At 44.1% G+C, this 19,900-nt stretch overlaps 1 protein-coding gene across 8 annotated transcripts in view; it reads right to left on the bottom strand.

Moving 5' to 3' along the window:
* Window positions 1–1,468: 1,468 nt before the first annotated feature.
* cbfa2t3 (CBFA2/RUNX1 partner transcriptional co-repressor 3) overlaps window positions 1,469–19,900 on the bottom strand; it is a 39,195-nt gene continuing 20,763 nt past the window's right edge. For 4 of the 8 annotated variants that reach the window (XM_063474493.1, XM_063474475.1, XM_063474529.1 and 1 more), the window contains 11 exons: window positions 17,222–17,377; window positions 14,924–15,246; window positions 14,546–14,635; window positions 13,695–13,876; window positions 11,304–11,587; window positions 10,546–10,631; window positions 9,177–9,456; window positions 8,610–8,678; window positions 7,833–7,886; window positions 5,928–6,118; window positions 1,469–4,507 (listed from right to left, as the gene is read on the bottom strand). In XM_063474493.1, coding sequence (XP_063330563.1) covers window positions 4,130–4,507; window positions 5,928–6,118; window positions 7,833–7,886; window positions 8,610–8,678; window positions 9,177–9,456; window positions 10,546–10,631; window positions 11,304–11,587; window positions 13,695–13,876; window positions 14,546–14,635; window positions 14,924–15,246; window positions 17,222–17,377 — 2,093 coding nt within the window. In that variant the 3' untranslated portion in view covers window positions 1,469–4,129. The remainder of the gene's footprint in view (window positions 4,508–5,927; window positions 6,119–7,832; window positions 7,887–8,609; window positions 8,679–9,176; window positions 9,457–10,545; window positions 10,632–11,303; window positions 11,588–13,694; window positions 13,877–14,545; window positions 14,636–14,923; window positions 15,247–17,221; window positions 17,378–19,900) is intronic. The other 4 variants (XM_063474501.2, XM_063474509.1, XM_063474520.1 and 1 more) reach the window with 4 other exon arrangements.

Raw genomic sequence — 19,900 nt, forward strand, 5'->3', positions numbered from 1 at the left:
ACATGGAGGCACACACACAAGCAGCGCGCTCGAAAGATGAACGGAACTGCCGCCACAATGTTGCGTGGATGTGGATGTTATAGAAAAACGTGTCACTGTACTGCAAAAAGCTGCTGCTACATACTGTGAATCAATGTGCCACTGTACACGGCCTGGGATGTTTCATTAAAGCTCTGAAGGTTTCAAGTAGTTTGTACAGAGACATAAAGAAAAAAAGACTTACAAAAACACACACACCCAACCATATGCACACACACGCACACACACCATGCATTCATTTTTATCTCTGCAAGGCTTTGTGACTGTAAGAACACGCAATCAGTAGGCTGTTTGAAAGGAGAGGCTTCTATTATTTTTACAGAAGCACTTTTCAGTATGTAGACAACAAGCGCTTTGATTGCTTGAATAATAATTCTACACTTCTGAAACTCAGCCGGTTCATTGAGGGCGGTCTTCACTCCTGGGCTCTGAGCGTGTGTATTTCAGACACTTTGGTTAACTGGTGTAGCTGAGCTCTAACCTTTATTACTTCTGGTCTGCTGATTCACACCATTTCAGAACCTACTATGGCAATACAGGAGTACTTTGGTCTGTGCTTTTATTGGATTTGGACAACAAATGGCATGTCATGGTCAATTCTCTGATCGGTTTGGTAATACGGAGGTCTGACTGCATGTGTGCCTGTTACTAAATTCTAGCAGTATCAGTTTTTTTAGTGGGATGTGTTTTAAAAAAGAAAAAGAGAGACACTAGGGTCCGAGAGGAATAAATAGATTTAAACATTATGAGTAAAGACAGTTCTCTACAACGCTATTTCCTTTTATGACGACTTTTGAGCGGGCATGTGTGTGTGTCCATGTCTGCTCTCAACCCAGCTTTTCAAAGTCCAGGTCAACCTCTCCTGGTGGTTAGCTGTATGGTCACAGGAGGTAGCTAGTGTGAAGGGAGGGTTGTGAGCACTGGTTTGTGGTAGTAGTGGAGGAATTCGACATCAGGGTAAAAGGAACAAGTCACAGAAAAAGAAAATAGGCTGAGGTCAGCGCCTTAACATGGTAATTCTAACACACATACATAAATGCTACACACGAATGAAGGGGTACCTTGCAGCTTATGTCATTTGAAATATGGTCTCAGATAGTCAAAAAAATATCAATCCAACAAAAACTAAAAAGTAACAAAGAGTTTTTGTTTTCCCATGCCCCAACTGCAAAAACAAAGTTACTCTTTTTTCCCCTTTTGGTCCAAGCAAAGGAGGCCAAGCATGTAAGCTATACAATAATCAATATAAAATATGCACACACATTTTTTCAAGGCTTTTTGACTGTTTAGTATTCTCGTGTTAACCTTATTGCTGAGGCGTGTGGGAAAGCCTGGAAAAGAAAAAACAGAGCGAAAGAAGCCGTGCTACTCTCTTGGCCTGAAACTAAAGACCTGCCCCCCACCCCACCCCACCCCCCACCCCCAAGTCAGCAGCTTATACTCAAATTGTATCTTTACAAATGAACAATAAGCAGCGAGGAGTTAAGAACAACATTTTAAAGATTGGGTATCAAATTAGATTTGTCATGTACTGTAGCTTAACACTGGCGTATCGCTTAATCCTGCACCATGGGAGAAACAAACACTCTTAACCACATGCACGCAGACTGATGAGGACCAAGAGAGAGAGGATCACTACAGGGGCGCTGGAGCTAAACGGCTGGTAAGAAACGGAGTGCTTGACGTGATGTGTCAAGTTTGACATTTCCAAAAATTGGTGTAAATGAGGAAAAAAAACAAAACTAATTGAGTTACCACTGAGCCTTTCTATTAATACACACTGTTGAGTCACCTACTGCAGGATGCAGAGCTGTTTTACCACTGTTGCCAACAGTTTCCTCCACTCAGGGTCACATGACACTTTGATTTGAGTGAAAATTGAAAAAGTGTTTAACTTGTATGAGAGAAAAAAAAAGTCGATCAATTTTAGAAACAAATGTACTGTGAAAAAAAATCTGGACATTAAACTTTAAAGGTTTCTGTTATTTGGCAAACACATTTTTGGACCTCTTTAAATACTATGTACATTCACATTAAGTTACTGATGTTACTTTAAATATATTTATATGTATCTATATTATATGACACCCTATGGGCAGTTGCTGAGGTTCCATTCAGTAGCTGAATTCTCTTCATATTGCACCTCCGTCCTCTCACTGTCTTACAATGCGAGCAATACAAAATATTCTACAAGAGGGGTTTCCATCTCATTGATATAGATTCAACAAATCAAACAATAAGTACAATGCAGGGCTTCCTCTCATAAACATAAGCGTCCTTGCTCTGTCTTCACTGCTCAACCCGAACTCAAAGGAGGAAAGTGAAAGGTAGCAAAACTAAAACAAAAGTCCGTCTTTCTGGATATACACAAGGGCAGCACGTGTGGACATCAGCAACAAGAGACATTATTGAAAAATGAAAAGAGGAACGATATCTACAAGCGGGTTCAGCCCTACCCGTGGGACTTGCTTTGTGGCTCTCTGTCCAAAGCCAGCGGAGGGGTAGGGCACACGTGAGTCAAGTAGTCGGGGAAGAACATGGAAGGGAGGAGAGGGGTGAGGGGAGGTAGAAAGAGAGAGGAGAACAAAGTCTACACCGCCCTTTTTTAGGCTCTGTCTTGTGTTTATCATGCTTTGGAAAAGGAGGGAGTAAATGTAAAGGTAATTCCTTCAAAGATCTCCTCGCTGTGGAGCGTAAATTAAAAAGAAAACAAAAAACAACAAAAACTTACAAACAATCCTTCCACGTGTCTCCATAGTTTGTAATGCCATCTTGGACAATGTTTTCAAGCTTGTGTTGAGGTTTTTTTTTTTCTGTTTTGGCAGCTCCTTTGCCATGTACACACCATCGTCTCCTTTGAGGCTGTGTAGCTTTTTTCGTTCCTCTTTGTCCTCTCTACCATTTAAACAAAAACACACTGTTGCAGGGTTTCCATCTATTTCATTAAGTCTTTCTTGTAGGTAAGTTCAGAGCATTGTCCATATTCACTAGTCTGGGCCGTCTCTGAGGAATCGCTGTACTTTTACCCAGACTGCAGGAGGCAGCTGCACATGAAAGCAGGTCACAGTTTGCTGTCTCTGGGTCCCGTTTTGCAGCTCCTCTGCAGCCCGGTCGTCTCAGGGCTGGCTTATCTGCTGAGGAGGTGATGTTGCTTTGTGTTTGGTTACAAGATGAGTGCTTCTCTTTATCGCTTACTTACTCACTTTGGCAGTGTAATACAAAGGTTTGGATCATGTTATTTTTCATCTTTGAAATCATTTGGGTTCATAATGGTGCAGAGAGGTGAGTCCGGTGTAGATTTTCTTGGCTCGCTAGCAAGGTAGTTAGCAGTTCAAAATTAAGTTATTTTTTCATATCATTACTGTTATCATAATCAACGTCAGCATCATCGCTATTATTCTTTATTTAGAATATTTGGACTTCTCTTTGTTTTCCCTTAAAGCCAGAAAGGAACTTTTAATAAATACTAAGCTGTGTTTCTGAGGAATTAATCGCATCCCAACTTTTACCCCTTCCCTCAAAAATAACAAAAAAGGTATTATGCTCCTTGCCTTTCTCCAATGGGATACTAGAAAAAGTCCCACATCTGGGAACTGTTTGGACTGTTAGTGCACATCTCAGGGCTCATCTCATTGGTGCTAAATTAAAGGGAAATCCTATCCAGGTGCTAATCGGCCTAGTCATCCCCCATCGATGCTGCTTCCTCACAGCCCTTATAGTGGACATTATTTACCATGCTTACGTTACTGAGGGCAAATCTTCAAGTCAAAGCTCATGTTCTCAGCAAACACATCTGATATGTTTCTTCAACAGAGAAAGGAGACACTGCACTCGTCATGCTTTACACTACATTGAACCCCAGACCACAATCTTTGTATCTGTGGCTGTGAAAGAGAAAGTATTCTGGAGGAAGGTGAGGAAATAAGTCCATCATCACGTTAAAAAGAAGATGTTAAAGATCGGGATATGAGGGAAATAAGAGCTAAAGGAGGGGACTGGAGCAGTTTGCGATGAAGATTCCTCAGTTTGGTTTTGTGTGAAGTGTGAGCGCTGTCACTTCGGTATGCAGGGAAGCGACGAAGGTCAGACGTCAGCGAGAGGTGGCATCCAGTAGTGCGGGGGTGGCTGGAGTTGTGGAGCGAGAGGCACTGCTGGAACTGCTCTCTTTGGGGCTGGCAGAAACACTTCCGCTGCCGGCCCCTCCCGCAATACTGCTCTGGGCTGCGAGTGACAGGGGTCCTGGAGGAGTGCCCTCGGAGTGAGTTGGGGGCGCGCTGGAGGAGGCGGAGGAGCTGGAGGAGGGGGTTCCTAGAGGGACACTGCTGCCCCCTGGCAGCCCCTGAAGGCCTTGACCACAGACGTGATGGTGCTTCTCCCAGTCTTTGTGTTGGCAGAAGGAGCCACAGTAGCGAGCTGTGTTGCAGCCGCTGCACGTCTCGCTGGCTTTCCTCCCACAATTCCAGCAGCTCTGTTGAGACAGTAGGGAGAGAGTGGGTCGATAAAAATAAGTCTATTTTGTACCCAACCAAGCAGAGTTTACACTTTCTAACGCTGCAACAAGAGTCTAGATTTGCCAGCAGGAAATATGTTTTTTCTCCTCTGTATTACTTTAATATACAGGTTATTTTTCCAAAAAATATTACAGTATCGTTACGATGTAACACAGTGTGCCGTTCAGGTGATATGAAAATAAAACAACAACTATATTATACCACAAGACTGCACAGTAGGTGTGTTCCTCAAAGGCATCAGCTTTTACATTTTTTAAACTTTATTCATCAAAAACAATGCATTACAGTTCAGAATGTACTGTATTTTTAAAACAATTTCTCACATTGTACATGTTAAAACCTAAACTAAGTGGCATTTATAAGCCAGTTTGTGTGTGTCATCCACAATTTGTCTGCTACTCTTTGCATGGGGATTCGATGTTATGGATTTAATTCTTGGTCCAAGGCCACTGGTTTGTGTTACCAGCAGGTGGTGGTCAACTGCTCACTAATGGCCTCAGCCTGGCACTCTGCTCCAACCATCTGGGTCTGTCTGCTTTTATTTACACAGACAACTGGACTGCTTCTGCAGTAATGATGACAACATGCTGCTGCTGCACCAAACCGAGAGAAGCCAGCTGCATGGATTACACAATGCAAGGTAATGTCATGGTCCTGAGTCTGTCGACTCAGTGTTTTGTGTTTCTTTATATTATTCTATGTTCTTGTTTAGTCTGTTATATCTTTTGTTAAGGTTTGCCATTTGTTAGGGTTTTGTTCTATGCCTGCCTGCTCCCACTTCTCTGTGTTCCCTCTCTGTCCATGGTGTCACACTGTATGCCCGTGAATCTGTCTGTTAAGTTCAGTGTCTTGTCTGGTTCTCTGTGTATGCGAGTGTGTTCAGTTTACGTTTCCCCTGTCACGTCAGCTCTGATTTCTCCCAGGTGTGTTCCCCTCCTGTCTCTCATCCCTTGATTGTTGCTGTGTGTATTTAAGCCCTGTGTGTTCTCCTGCCTGTTGCCGGTTCATCTGCGTTATTTCCCTGCATCACCCTATGTTGGTTCCCCGAGTCTCCCTGCATCTCCATTTCAGGTCTGCTTGTGTTAGTTTTTCCCAGTTTAGTTAAGCTTAGGTTCAGCACTTGCCACCTCCTTTGCTGTTTGTTCTATCTCCGTCACAATAAAGCTCACTCTCATCAAAGTCAGTGCTTGCATCTTGGGTCCTACGTCCAACCTCCACTCGTCTGCCACTGCGGACGTGACAGGTAAGGGGAGTGGAGCAAAGGGTAATGGATCAAGAAAGCCTTGAAACAAAGGGCCTGATGAGTGATTAAGGAATTTAAAGTTCCAATGAGAGGAGGATGAGGCAATATGTCGGTAGGGAGTCTATGATACTCACTTCACTGGAGTCTTCCTGCTGGTTGATGACTGTTAACGCATCCTCAGAGGCTTGCCTCTTGGCTTCGGCCAGTGCCCTCTCCATTTTAGAGCGCTCGGCAGAAATCATCTCATGAGCCTTCCTCTCAGCATCTGACACTGCTTTCTGCAGCTCCGACATCGCCTGTCGCTTCACCTCATTCACTGCCTCCTCTGAGAGGGAAACCGAGAGAGAAAGAGAGGGAGAGAGAGAGTGTTAGTGCTTATGGCCATCGTCCCATCCAGCCTGCTCTGTCTGTCATCCTTTATTAAGGCTCTTTAAGCTGCCGTCTTGTTGTAACGCGGCAAACAGATGTACATCATCCAAGATTTAAAACTTTATGCCAGGAAAAGTGTGAAAAAAAGAAAAGAAACCAGACTTCAATAATTTATTCAAACACGTCTGGTCACAATCATTTTCAGAGCTGACAACAGCAGATGTCACCAACTCGGTTGTTCATCAAGCACCCTGAATGAATTGTCATCCTATCACAAGAACAGTTTTACCAGAAACTGACAAGAGTTTACAGTAAAGGGCGAATAATTTCCCCCCGCAGCCGGCACACATATCTCCACCGGCTGACTTCCTACAATGTAGGCTTCATCACATGGTCTTTTGTTTTTCCAGCAGGAGTCCACCATATGAGTAAGGAGGCTTTGTTTTTATAACAGGCAGGTGGGTAGACTCCTTTCCAGATGGCAGTCTAAAATAGAAACTTCCTGTAGTTCCTTCTCAGTAAGAAGCAGAAGTGATTACGTTTTGTGGTCTTTCATTACTGGCCTCGCAGCGCACAACATGTTTTCCCGTAGGACTTCATTCGCCTCGGAAATAGTTTGCCAAAAACACAATGTTTAGCATTCAAATGCTAATGTGGTATGTTGTGATGACAAGATGTGAATTCCTCTAACATATTTTCTACCAGCAAAGACAGCAATATTTTCATACATTGAATAATATTTCTCCAGATAACCCACATGAGCCAATTATAGCAACGTGCGCACATGCATAAAGACACAAATGACACCCTAAAGTGGATTGCTAGGCGGGTTAGACGACGCAGTTCTCTCCCCTGCTCCCCATTTCCTCCAGTCAGTGTTTGTTTGAAGGGGAACTCATAAATAACTGTCACTTTTCCTCGCCGCTCCACTCCAGTTGTTTCAAACTACTGTGCAAAAAGATAGGGAGTGAGGGGGAGCCTTATCCACACTTTGCTGCTGTGTACATGCGCATGGCAGCGTGTGCATGGAGCTCTATGTGAGCTTGTGTGAATTCAGCGCTCATGTGCTAAAAAAAAGTTTGCATTCTGTCAACGCTGTACACATATAGTTACACTTAAGGCACACGTGTCTATGCTGTCCCACATCCCGTCATTCCCTCACTACCTTCATTTTATTCCTACTCCTTTTTTCCCCCCTTACACCCCTCCTTCTCCTCCTCTTCTTTCTTCTCTACCTTGCAAACACTATCTGCATTATTCCAAGCTTCTCAATTATCTGGCCTAATGCATGCACCACTAAGATTAGTTTGCAAATTTAATTAATTCTTATCAAGGAGACTGCATAGCAGATGCTGGGGCAATTAGCACTTAATGGAAAACACGGGGGCAGCAATATTAACGTTTTAATTCTGCAGGGATTTGGCAAGTCCCTGAGATGTGTTATTTCTGTCTGCTTTTTCACACTTCAGATCTTATTTTTCAAAAGCAATGCAGTCTCTCAATGTGAACCAGACCAGAGAACACGTGTCTGGTTTTAATTAAAAAAAGCGAGAGGTGCCACAGCTACATCAGCGCAGACTACCTGGGTGCTGAGATAGAGCTGACACATATGCACATACACGCACACAAACATTGGAGGTGAGATGCTGGGAGTGAGATATGTTACTCACCCTGCTTGTTTTGGAGGTGCTTTAGTGCTGGGGAGAGCGGGATGCTTGTAGTACCTGTATGAAAAACAACTGCAATTAAAAGAGCCTTTTGCTGCCGGTGAAAATGCAGCACAGTATTTTGCAGACAGCAGCAGCATCTATTCCTCCGCAGGGTATTGGAGTATGAGTGCAGCATAATGGTGCTGGGACTGAGGTGGAACAAGGGCTGAACCAGACCGCTCCCGGGACAGGCTCTATCTAACATGCAGGTCCCATGCGGTGCAACGCTCCCACCTGCTTCCCTTTGGCAAAATTAGCCAAAAATAAAGCTTTTTTTGGATTTCTTTTTCTTTTGTCTCTATATCGCAGCAGTTTGTTTCTTATTCCCTTCAGTCAAAGGTCTGTGTATGAAATGTGAGTGGAAAAAGTGGGATAAAAATTCAAGTGCTCCCGATGATGGAGACCAGTTAAAACTCCACCTTGTGCTGTGCTGTGCTGCCGCGGCCTACCGTAGGCCCACTGACTGCATTTTCACTGCAGCTTTAACTGCAGTGGCCTTTCATGGTGGTGACAGATGGAGGGCATTTATCCTAATGACACAGAGGACGTCCAATCCTCTGGCCTGATGGACCTACAGCTGTAAGGCCTCTGCTCTGTCTGTCTGCAGCCGGGGTGAGGGCCATGAAGAATGACGACAGTGTTTGTGTGTGTGTGTGAGGGTGTGTTTTGTTAGTCTGTGTGAGGTCAATCACGGAGACAATAGAAAGAAGAAGAAGAAGGAAGACGCTTGACTCTTACCAGCTTTCCTCCAGATTTCTTCCGGGAGGTATCCTGAGGGAGGCCTGTGTAAGAAGTCTCGATGGATCTCTGAAACACACACGCAGGCTCACACTCAGTGTCGATTGCATGCACACGGCGACAAACTGTTGATCTGCTCGAACACACATCCATCCATGACTGCCCTACAGTTTCCAGTTCTATTCTTGGAATCGATAAAAAGGTAAAATGTATATATGTATGTGGCAACATCAGTGCAGTAAACAGGCTGCCATAGACTTTCTCCAACTATTTGTGGGAAGGAAGTGGAATACGGGAGCTAGAAGTGAATACAAATCTTAATTACGAATGAGCATGCTGTCGACATAAGGGTGCAATCAGCTGGTTAAAGATCCAGGATACTGCAAGGAGATTTTTTGTATGCCTCACAGTGTGAGCTAAAATTTGTAAATCTGCTGTAAATATCATCATCTGACTGACTCTCTGTGTCTAAATTGATATATTATGGCGTTTCCAGCATTTTAAGTAAGCCCTACCTTGCTGTGAGTGTTTTGCTTTGCCAAACATACCCTGCGTGTGTTTGTCTACCTGTCTGTCTGCCTGTCTGCCTTTCAGCAGCCGAGGAAGTTCCTACGGGCAGTGACTCGCTGCTGCTAGCTGTGTTGGAGGAGGAGTTGTGGTGAGGAGGAGGAAGAGGAGGAGGAGGAAGGCAGTGCTGTCCGTTGCTCCCACCTTTTTTCATCTCCTCCACGTCACTGTAGCGCCGGATCCAGTGATTCATCTCCTCCCGGTCGGCCTCCTGGCAGCGGCGCAGCACTGTCAAAGAGCGCCTTGTCTTCTCTACCATGTCCATGATGCAGTTGAGGAGCTGCAAAGGCAAATGATATTTACTTAAAGTGATTAATGAACAAGAGGAGAAGTTTACTGGTCCCCTCCGCCCCAGAAAAAAAGTAAACTAACGGGAGGGAAGTTAAACTTTCAAATGAAAGGTTTTGAAAGGGACCAGATTTTTAAATAGATTGTTTTTCCTAATAGCTCATGAGAACAAAACCTCTCCAAAACTTAAGAGCCACTTTCCGAGCCACTTTTCCTGTCCCAAAACCAGACGTGTGCTTGCGAGCAGTGTGTGTTAGTGTCTCGACCTATTTGTTCATGAATTCCGTGCTTGTTGGTGAATGTCTGACAGCATTACGATGATGCAACGATGATAATTTAACAGCTGGGCTGCTGATGACAGTGTTGAACCGATTCCTTCTACCCTTCTGCTCTGCTCCTTGCCAGCTCAACAGATTTCCTTCCCCCTCCACCTCCCCCTTTATTGTAACCAGTGTAACTGTTTTCCAAAGTGCCGTCTTTCCAGACAGAAAAGTCTGCTAAATGGGTTTAGCATGGTTGACATTCAATCTATATCATTATTCCCATTCGTCTTTCCCTCTCTCTGTTTCTGACTTCTTTCCCCTGCCTCTCCACCACCTCCCTCCCCTCTGAGTTAGCTATATTTATTTCAGTGAAGTGTTTCTAATTTGGCAGGGGTCCAGGCCTGGCCGGTTCTCTCCATGACTGCAGCTCTTGTCTCAGCTGCTCACCCCAGCTGGAGCTGCTCTCTGCTGGGTCCTGAGCTCCATCTGGGGCCCTGTTTCTCTCTCTCTCTCTGTGTTTCTCACTCTTGCATTGTGTGTGCGTGTATATGTTTCTAGCCTACATGGTTTCTCATAGAGTTGAGTGCTAGGAATCCAGATAGGTGTGTGTCTGTTGTTAATTCACCGCACTGACGCAGACCTCGTAAGGTCAACTGTCTGTCAGCAGCTCCTGTCCCTGTCATCTGCATGCCGTCTTTTGCACTAAAACAAACTTTCATCACCCGCTGACCTCTTAGCTCTTTTCCCCCCCATTGTTTTAATTTGAATGAAGTAAAGAGGTGGTTGTCATTAAACACAGCTGCTTTGCAGATTCGTACATTATCGAGGTGCTTCCATTCCTCTGCCCACTCTCGATCTGTAAGACGGTGATCAATCACTTCCTCTTGGCGAGCTCCGTGGACTGCTATAAAAAAGAAACCCACAAACACAGAGAGGTTTGTGCCACATTATTGTCATGTAGACTTCACACATCATCAACTCATTTTTTAAATAACTGTGTCGACATAAAGAAATAAACTCCCTGACTTATTTCTTAGGCCTTACTAGCTGTGTCAGTATGGTAGTGGTTGTCAGCTTTGTCCATTAGCTGAGCGCACTGCTTTAATGATCTTGTTTTTTGATTTTTTATATTTCCTGTACAACTCCTGCTGTATGCATTTTAATGTAAGTCACATAATAAAGCATATAAAGACACTGAATTATACAAATTTAGCACAAATCAAATTAGAAGAGTCACTGAAACACGCTCTAGCATTAAATCCACTATACATTGTCTATACATTGTTTATAATAAAAACACACGCTCATATCTAATCAGTGAGATTATTTGTATAAGAACCAGAAGGAAGGCATGTATGGTTGCTGCAGTTGGGCATGGGCATGTATGGCTGTGGTCTTTATATAGACACAGTGCCACAAGGATTATCACACTGGACTGACAGGTGGCCTTTGTTCTCTACATACACCCCATTTATATACACTGAAGCTCACTCGGTCTTGACCGTGAAACTGTGTGTAGTGTCACTGTGGTATTACTGACTTATCTAACCAAATGAATGCTTTGCAGCTGTTCTACCTGTCTGCCGGAGCCTGTCACGGACTTCACGGTGTTCGTTATGCCTGTAAGCATCTCTGTATTGGTGTGCCAGAGCCATGTCTTCTAAACGATAGTGCTGGGGTCCCACTTGGGGGTTTGGCGGGTGGGGGATGCCATTGGGAGGGTGTGTGGGGAGTCCATTGGGAGGAGGGTGAGCAGGAAGACCTGTGCTGGGGCTGAAGCGTTGGCTGGGGCTGATGGTGCAGGGCCTCTTAGCCAGGTGCTCCGGGTGCAACCCATCTCTCTCAGAGCTGTCTTTGGTCCTGTGAAAGAGGACAGGGTGGTGGATTAATTCAGTGTTTCTGAGCCCAGATGGCCTGGAAGGGTGATTTAGCGGCATAGCCACAAGTTATTTTGCTTTTTTCTTTTTTTTGGATGTCATCAGTGGTAAAGTAATTGCAAATGTATCCTGTTTAAAGTTAAGTTTAGAGGGCAAACCTTTAAAACCTTATTCCAATGTTATCTCAAGTGTCATAATACTTGAAAATACACAAAACTCATTATTATTCATCTCATATATATATATGTATATATATCATCTTACTTTGGCATGTCTGCAAGAAAAGAATCAACCTCTATACAGACTACTTCATGTTTCTCTTGTTATTCCATCCTTGGCCTTGCCAGACCACAGTGACTAATATGGAAACTGTGGGATGGCTTTGCAAGCATTGATATCCAATGCCAATGTATTATGTCAGAGTTCAGGAGGGCACAATAAAGTTAAAGCCAGAATCTCCTTTTAGGAGAAAAGACTAGCCCTAAACATGTAGATGTGATTCCTTTTATGATACCTATCTGTTGTCTGTCTTCTAATGTATCTTTGTATTTGGTGTACGGTTAAATATCAAATGGTAACAGCAGAGTCTGATGGATGATTATTAAATGAAGACTCTAGTATTGCAAGTTAAACCTGTTTGAAGAGGCTTCAGGAAGGAACACAAATCTGTCTTTTTTTAAAGTTGAGCAACTCCCATATGGTGTATGCCAGCGCACATACATCCTCACGCACGCATCTTGCGTATCCCTGCTGAGAGGTGCTTGTTGTTCAACTGCGGTAAGTCAGCGCCTCTCCAAAGCTTTTGCACAGCTGTACGCCATATGTACCAAACAAAACCAAGTCCAAGCATACACCCTGCATCTCAAGCTCTTAATCTGAATATCCCTCAGCCTACTCTTAGATTGCAAGTATTTCTCCCACCCTGCTCTTGGGCTTAAGGGGCAATATGGGCTGAATGCTGTGTGTTTGGCAGATGTTTAGTGACACTCATTTGTGTCTGTGTACTTTAAGTGTGTGCGTGTGCGAGAGGTTGTGTTTTCAAGCCATCTGGACAGTTTAAATGGGAGTGTTGATATTAATCTGTTTAGCTGGATGGCAATAGCCAGGCATTCAGATGGAAATCACTCTTTATTATCCCGGGGATCAAAGGCGAATAAATGCAACACTGATGATGATGGTGTGTGTTTATGGGTGTGCGTACTCGTTCTCAGTTATCCGTGTCTATATTATTGTGCATGTCAGCTATAATCGTACACATCCCTGGTTGTACTGTCTAACAAATCAGAGGTACAGCTGGTATGACGTAGGCCTTGGCCCAGCTGTACACCCCCACCTCCCGTCCTCTGAGTCCTGCCTGCTGCGTATAAGCCAGAGGTTGTGAAGAGGATGTGTGGGGATTACAGTGGGATTGCATGTCCAGCTCCAACCTCTAGTCCCATTCAAAACCATGGCCACCACCCGTCTCCCCACACCCTGCCTAGGATGTGCTCAGCATTATGGCCAGCACATCACCATCTGGACACGTCTCTGACATATGGACAGCGGCCGGGAGCCCGCAGGTCAGGCGATGTAAGAAGGGGAGCGAGAGAGCGGGGTGAAGAAGTCATCAGAAAAGAAGGGTAATGCCAGTAAGAGAAGAAGGAAGAAATGAAAAAGGGAAATGTCAGTTAATTCTCTCGTGTGTTATCCTCTTAGCTGAGCGAATAAATCAGAGTGCCGGGGAGAAATGTGGGACAATAGCTCTGTTAGACCTCCTGTCTGTCTTTGGATAATGTTCAGGACATGTACTGTACTTCGCTCCCTGCGCTCCCCTTTGGATCTCGTTTTCTTTTGCGTCTCAGTCTCTCTTTTTTCTTTTCCTATGCTGCATTTATCTCTCTCCTCCCTCCCAGACAGCTGGCAGAGGCAGTCTGGCATCAGGGCTGTCCAGACTTCCGCCTCCCGCACAGAGGATTTATAGCCTCCCCTTGTCGCTTGGCATTCTGAAATACCCTAAAATAATTCATTTACAACAGTCTGTGTAAGACTCTGCCAATGCATGTTCATTTCTGAAGTCTGTGCTTTCTTGTTTTTAAACAGAGAGATGTTACCTGTCAGGGGTCCTTCTCTTGCCATGCTCATTCATCTCCAGCATTATCTCGGAGGAGTCGAGTGGTGAGCTGGCGTTTGCGTCCAGGAGTAGCTGCTCGTGTTGGGCCAGATACTGAGCTGGGGTCTGCTTGGCCAACCTGGCACAGTGAAGCAGTTCTCTCTGCAGCAAGGGCAGGTTTGCCTTCAGTGGAAAAAAGAGGGAAGACAGTATGTAAGTTGTTATAGGAAGGACATGCTGTAGATTTACTGAACCTGTAGGAACATAGATTGTTGAGTGGACAGGAAAAGAGCTAGAAACTCACGGTGGAATCACAGATAGATGGGGTGAGAGTGAAATAATGCCAGATTAGGGTGAGGAAAAAGAAAGTGATAGATGAAGAGACAGGATGAGATAAGACAGGTCCCTTGACACATTCCTCTACCATGTGTCTCCCTCTCTTTCTCCGGGGTGTGCTGTTGTGTGTCTTTTATCTGTGTGTGTACGTGTGAATGTGTGTGTAACAGTGCTGTCAAATAGCTCTCTCAGACCTGTCTGGTTGATATAACACAGCTATTGCTGCGATGTCCCAGATGTGGAGGATCATCGCACGCCAGGAGGTCTGACACTCACACACACAAACTCACATACACCCTTTTTGTCAGACATTACCATGCACGTCTTACCACTGTTTATATACAGTATGATGGCTACCGCATGTACACACTGTACACATATGGATTCCCCTTTTTACTACTCTTTGAATACTTTCATTGAAACGCTGTCCTGAGCGCTGACCACAGCGAGAAGTAAAGTTTGTGCATTTAACTAGAGGACATCAGGCTTGATTTGTTGAAATGTGCAGACATTTACCTTTAAGAAAGGAATGACGAACGGCCTCAGAGGGAAGTTGGTGGCCTCGTGAAGTTTAGCGTGAAATTCTTCAATGGTGAGAGTGGAATTCTATCCAAGACAACAAGAAGATTGGAAAAAAGGCAGAACATGAGAAAAAAGTGCTTTTATTGCTTTATAGATAGCTCGCACAATCATTCCAACACATGCCATTTCCTTATTGTCTTCTCCACATGCTTATATCTGTTTGTATTATGTGCACACATTCTTGATTCTCAATGAGCAAATAACACAATAAGTTCCACGTAAGAGCTTAATGTAGCTTCAGATATTTATACAAAACGTTGTTACTGAAAAGATTCATCAGGCAAATTCTACATGAGCATAATCACAACTTACCACCAGTCCCAGGACGAGGCTGCGCACTCTCTCTCCAATCTCAGGCGATATGTCGTTGCCAAATTGCTGCAGCGTGGTCAGGAAGCGCTTCAGCTTGCAGAGCTGCCGAGCGCCGCAGGCCGGCGGGAGCTGCTGGTTGGACAACGAGGCTGTCGAGGACATGGCCGGCCCGTTGCTGAAGCCGTTAGGAGTGGACGGAGCACCGTTTAGCGATGTAGGAGAGTGGCTGCTCCCATTCAGCACTGCAGATAAACAGACAGGAGGAGGAGGCGGCGTGAACTGGGTCAGTAGTTTCGGAGGGGCCTGAGGGGCATCTGACAGATCTAGGGGCATGACAAGGGCAGAAGCTTTTAAATCCTGCTGACAGAAGAGTGTTTGGCTGAGATGAATTAAATAAAGCACACAACAGATTTAAAGTCGATACCACGCCAGTAAATGACAACTGTAGTGATGCAATTTTCTGCTAGATGTCGTGTGTGTGTGTTTGCAGTAACTTCAGCTGTCTCACAAGTGGTACCATTTGACTCCCACCCCGACCCATCCATCTGCCTCTGTATCAGTCTATTTCGCCCTGCTTCTCACTCACTCACTCACTAGGACACAACTATATGAGGAACTTGTTAAAGAGATGCCAAAAATAGTCCTATGGCCTGTGTTACTTTTATTCCAGTAGCAGGTGTGTAGCTAAATCTGGGCCCGCACATGTCCACCAGCTGAAAGTACATTTGCAGCTTTGAGGTTCAGAATAGGCACAGCATTCATACACATTTATACTCACTCGCGTATTTTTCTTAATGCAGGCACAAACAAACAGAGAAAAACAAAAACACGTATGACCTCTCCCCTGAAATGCTCTTCTCCGGTCAGTCCCGTGTCTCACCAAATCTAAATAAATATATTTGCGTCTGTGTATGAATGCTGCGTGTTTGCTGGAATACCTAATGATGACACAACGTGGCATTTTTTCCTAAAGCTGTATATAGCTTAAACTTCACGATAACAGCATATGACAGCACTTACAGTGAGCACAGCATCCAACCAGCTGCGTAATCTTTTCAGTGTGTATTTTTAGGGCTCTGTAGTGAGCTACTGTCAGGTATGATACTTTTCCATCATATTTTGATAAAGCAAAGACTATAGGCAGTTCAAATGTCCACTGGTGTGTAGCTGCTTTGGTTCCTCTCAGGCATGCTTGTTGCTCTAATCCACGGAACGAGGGCCTGAACACATATGGGCTAACCCATGTGATTCTAATAGGCTGCACTTGTGTTCTGGTTTTAGAGAGCGAGGGAGAGGTGCAAGGAGAGATCTACACTCCTGACCACCCGCCACAACAGGTGAAACAACATAGTCTGTCATTGCTATATAGGGAAGAAAGCACTCTACACACTGAAACACCATCCTGGCCGATGTACCCTGTACCGACTGCCGCCTGACCAGCTGGTAAACAACACAGGCACACACGCATACACAATGCCATACACTTACATAGGCACTCAAAGACACTTGTCCCCCCAGCAAGGGCGTTATGCACTCCAAAAGACACAAGCACACACGGACGCCTGCAGGGAAACACACCTGACGCACAAGTGACTTCAACACTTGTTCATCAGAGCAGAGAAGAAACACATATTTGGAATTTCTCTTCCTTTACACGAGCGTATAGAGTGACACATGACAAAAGCAGAACAAATGGCTGCGAAGTTCATCGCAGATGGCTGCTAAGGTATTGCAAAAATGTATGCATTTGTGAAGAGTCTGATCGGCATGTGGTAGGTCTTAACGAATGAATTTTTCTTACTGGAATAGCCCTACTTTCGTTTTCATGGCAAATTTAGGGGGAAGGAAGGAAGAGTTTTAAGTCCTAGCAAAGACACAATAAGGCCAAAGTCACAACAAATCATAGACAATGTGATTATAATATACCACAAACTGGTCCAGTTTGGTGTAAAGTAGCTTTTACCCCAATACCAGCTACCTAATCTATGCTGTAAAGAAGCATTTACAATGCCTTGGACACCAGCGCACACAGCCACATCCTGTTTACTATGAGATAAAGGTTTGGAGCGACTCCATTCAAGAGTCACCAAAGCAGCACACCAGTCAGTGTTTTTCTTACACCCGTCTCATAGCGTAGTCAAAGTAGTCAGTGGGTTATGAACAATTTATTCCAAAAAGTTTGGACTCTAGATGACGCTCACAGTAAATAAATCGCGGACTAAAGTTGTTAAAGTATAAAGTGGACGTGTTGTTTTTCCTACTTAAAAATAGGATGGAATAGATAGAAAGGATCCTTACTTGATTTACTGGTGGTAGGGGTGAACGAAGCATTGCGATTGGTTGATTGGCTGACAGCCGGGGGTGGAGGAGGCATGGTGGGTGGGGTGGACCTGGGCTGGGTTTTCACATCCGCAGGTGAATCTGGCATTGTTCCAACCTTCTGCACTCTGCTACCTACAATATGAAAGGAGAAGACAGACACAGTTTGTCAAGAACGAACTCCAGCTTTACAAAAACAAAAAAAGTGTCTACCTAAAACTTCAAAGTGGAGACTGGTGGTTTAAAAGAGAGCACTGACATCTTCACCTGGGAGCCATTAGATGTTTTCTTAAGCCAGAAGCCCCACATATACAGAACAAAAACAAATCAATGCAGCAAGTGGAAATGAATCCAAACTTCTTTTGTCTTTCCCGATGGAAATTCATGGGCCTGGGAGACATACAACACCTGCTCACTAGCTCAGCTGCTGCTGACTGAGAGCCCCCTTTCGCTTCCCTCTTGCTCTCTCTCCTTCACACATGCACAATCCATGTAGCTGTGACATCCCAATCAGACCCCCTCCACTGTAACCTCCAACACCCACACACTTCCCCCCGCCTGTCCCTTCTCGTTCCCCAGTTCAGACAGCCGGCTTGATAGCCAGTGACAAGTGCAGCTGGATCTGCTGCTGTCCATCACTGTGGACTGGCTTTCAGCGGGGCTCTGTCCTGCTACCAGAGGCTTCACTGTCCTCTGCCAGACAGCCTGCCAGGACCAAACAAGGCAAGGCCAAGCTCTGTAGTGTGAAGGGAATGGATGGTACATCAACGGACATGAGAAGAAAACACAACACGTGGTTTATGTGAGATGGCCACACGCATGTGCGTGGACAGATGCGCTACGTTGTACACTAGTGGCAAAGGGTCTCACGCAGTACAAAAAAATTTACACAAAAACACGGTCATGTGAAAAACTGTAAACACTAAGTCGCTGTATCTATTTATCTAGCTATCTATAGAGCGTTGTCTTTCTGTCTGACTGTCAGTGCAGCTGCTGGATCCTTCTGCAATGTAAACTTGAGCTGAGAGTGTGATGACTTTTTCAGCTTGAGAAGATATTTTATAATGATGTGTGTGGCTGGCACAAAGTGCAATGAATGCGCACCATGTCATAAGAAACAATAAAATCACTATTAACACTCAGTTTATGCATACGGTTGAGTACTAAAACTCTATTACTCAAGTAAACCCATCTATTCATGAACAAAGCCTAAGACAGAGGCCCGTCTTCTCTACTCTAGCAAAGCAGCACACTGTAGACTTTATGTGGCATTCAATGCTTCCTAACCCATCCCTCACCTTCTCTCTTTTTCTTATTTTCACCTGTCTTGTCATCACTGGATTTAAAAAAAGTAATAATAATTCTGTCCTTCCTCACTAACATAGAGAACCCAAACAAGTGACCACAGTAGCTTTCATAGATCTTCATATAGTTGGCAGAACAGTATAAGCAAACCAACTTAGGGGCCAACAGAAACCTTTCTTTTCCTCTCTTTCCTTAATTTTCTTGGCTCAGTTGATGTATTTTGTTTTCTACTGTTACCATCCAAAATACAATATCAGACCACATTTATGATCTGGTTAAATAATACCACTGGTTTAAAGCGTTCCTGCTGCCAATATCAGAGCTGATGTCACATTCATGTGCACATCATGGATGTTAACTGCATTTTAATGCAAGCACAGTAAGTGAGTCTAACTTATTTGTGACAATAAGTATCTCTGAGAAGACAGAGACCAAAAGTTGGAATTCAGATATTTGCCAAATTTAGAAGAGGAGACAAATAATTATTTGCCACAGACAGCATTTTTGCAAAGTCAATAAAGTTTCCCTTGACTCAATAACTCACAGTCAGCTTCTTTAAGGTATTCTGGGGGTTTTTACCTTTGCAGATGGTTACAGGTTTTGAAATATCGGCTTTTACCATCATTAAACATGACACAAAATAACGCAACAGATGAAATCTGTTTAAACAGTGTGTTCACACATATCTGCTGCTTGTCTTGGCTGGTAAAATGCACTAGAGGCACAGAGGAGCCTGCACCATGTTACAGCAACATGCCGAGACAATATTTTTTTAAACAAAGGAAAAAATTACACATCACTTTGCCAGTTTCACAAGAATGGACAAATGATTAGGCGTATGATTCACTGTCTAAGTTTATGAACTTTCCCCTGCCGTAAAAACACACACATTTTGAATTTTTAAGAGAGTCTGGAAGTTTCTCCTTTGTCTCTCTGACATTGCGTGCTGCTTTTTCCTTGTTTGCCTATGTTTGAATCTTGTCTGTGTGCCTTGAGGATGTTGTTGATGTAAGAAAAGTGTGGCAAACGCCATTACAAATGCGTATTTTTGATTTATAAATTAATGTCATCCTGAGCCAAACATAACCAGTTAGAGATAATGTCTGGTAATGCATTTCTGCTAATCAAAAAGTGCTAATAAAAACTCTACCAGCATCGCTACTGAAGTATAATGTTTAACACTCACTGGGCTTTTTGTATCTTTACCCTGGTGTGTAGCTGGAGTATAGTAATCAGCTAATATATCAAATCACTACCACATAATGTGTTTTTCATTTCTCCTGCGAAATGTTTTCCTACACACAACTCCTGCCTCAGTCGGCCTCGGTCCTTGGTGTTAGCCTATTTCTGAGA

This window comes from Pelmatolapia mariae, linkage group LG1 (genome assembly GCF_036321145.2).
Source record: "Pelmatolapia mariae isolate MD_Pm_ZW linkage group LG1, Pm_UMD_F_2, whole genome shotgun sequence".
In the NCBI taxonomy this organism is placed as follows: Eukaryota; Metazoa; Chordata; class Actinopteri; order Cichliformes; family Cichlidae; genus Pelmatolapia; species Pelmatolapia mariae.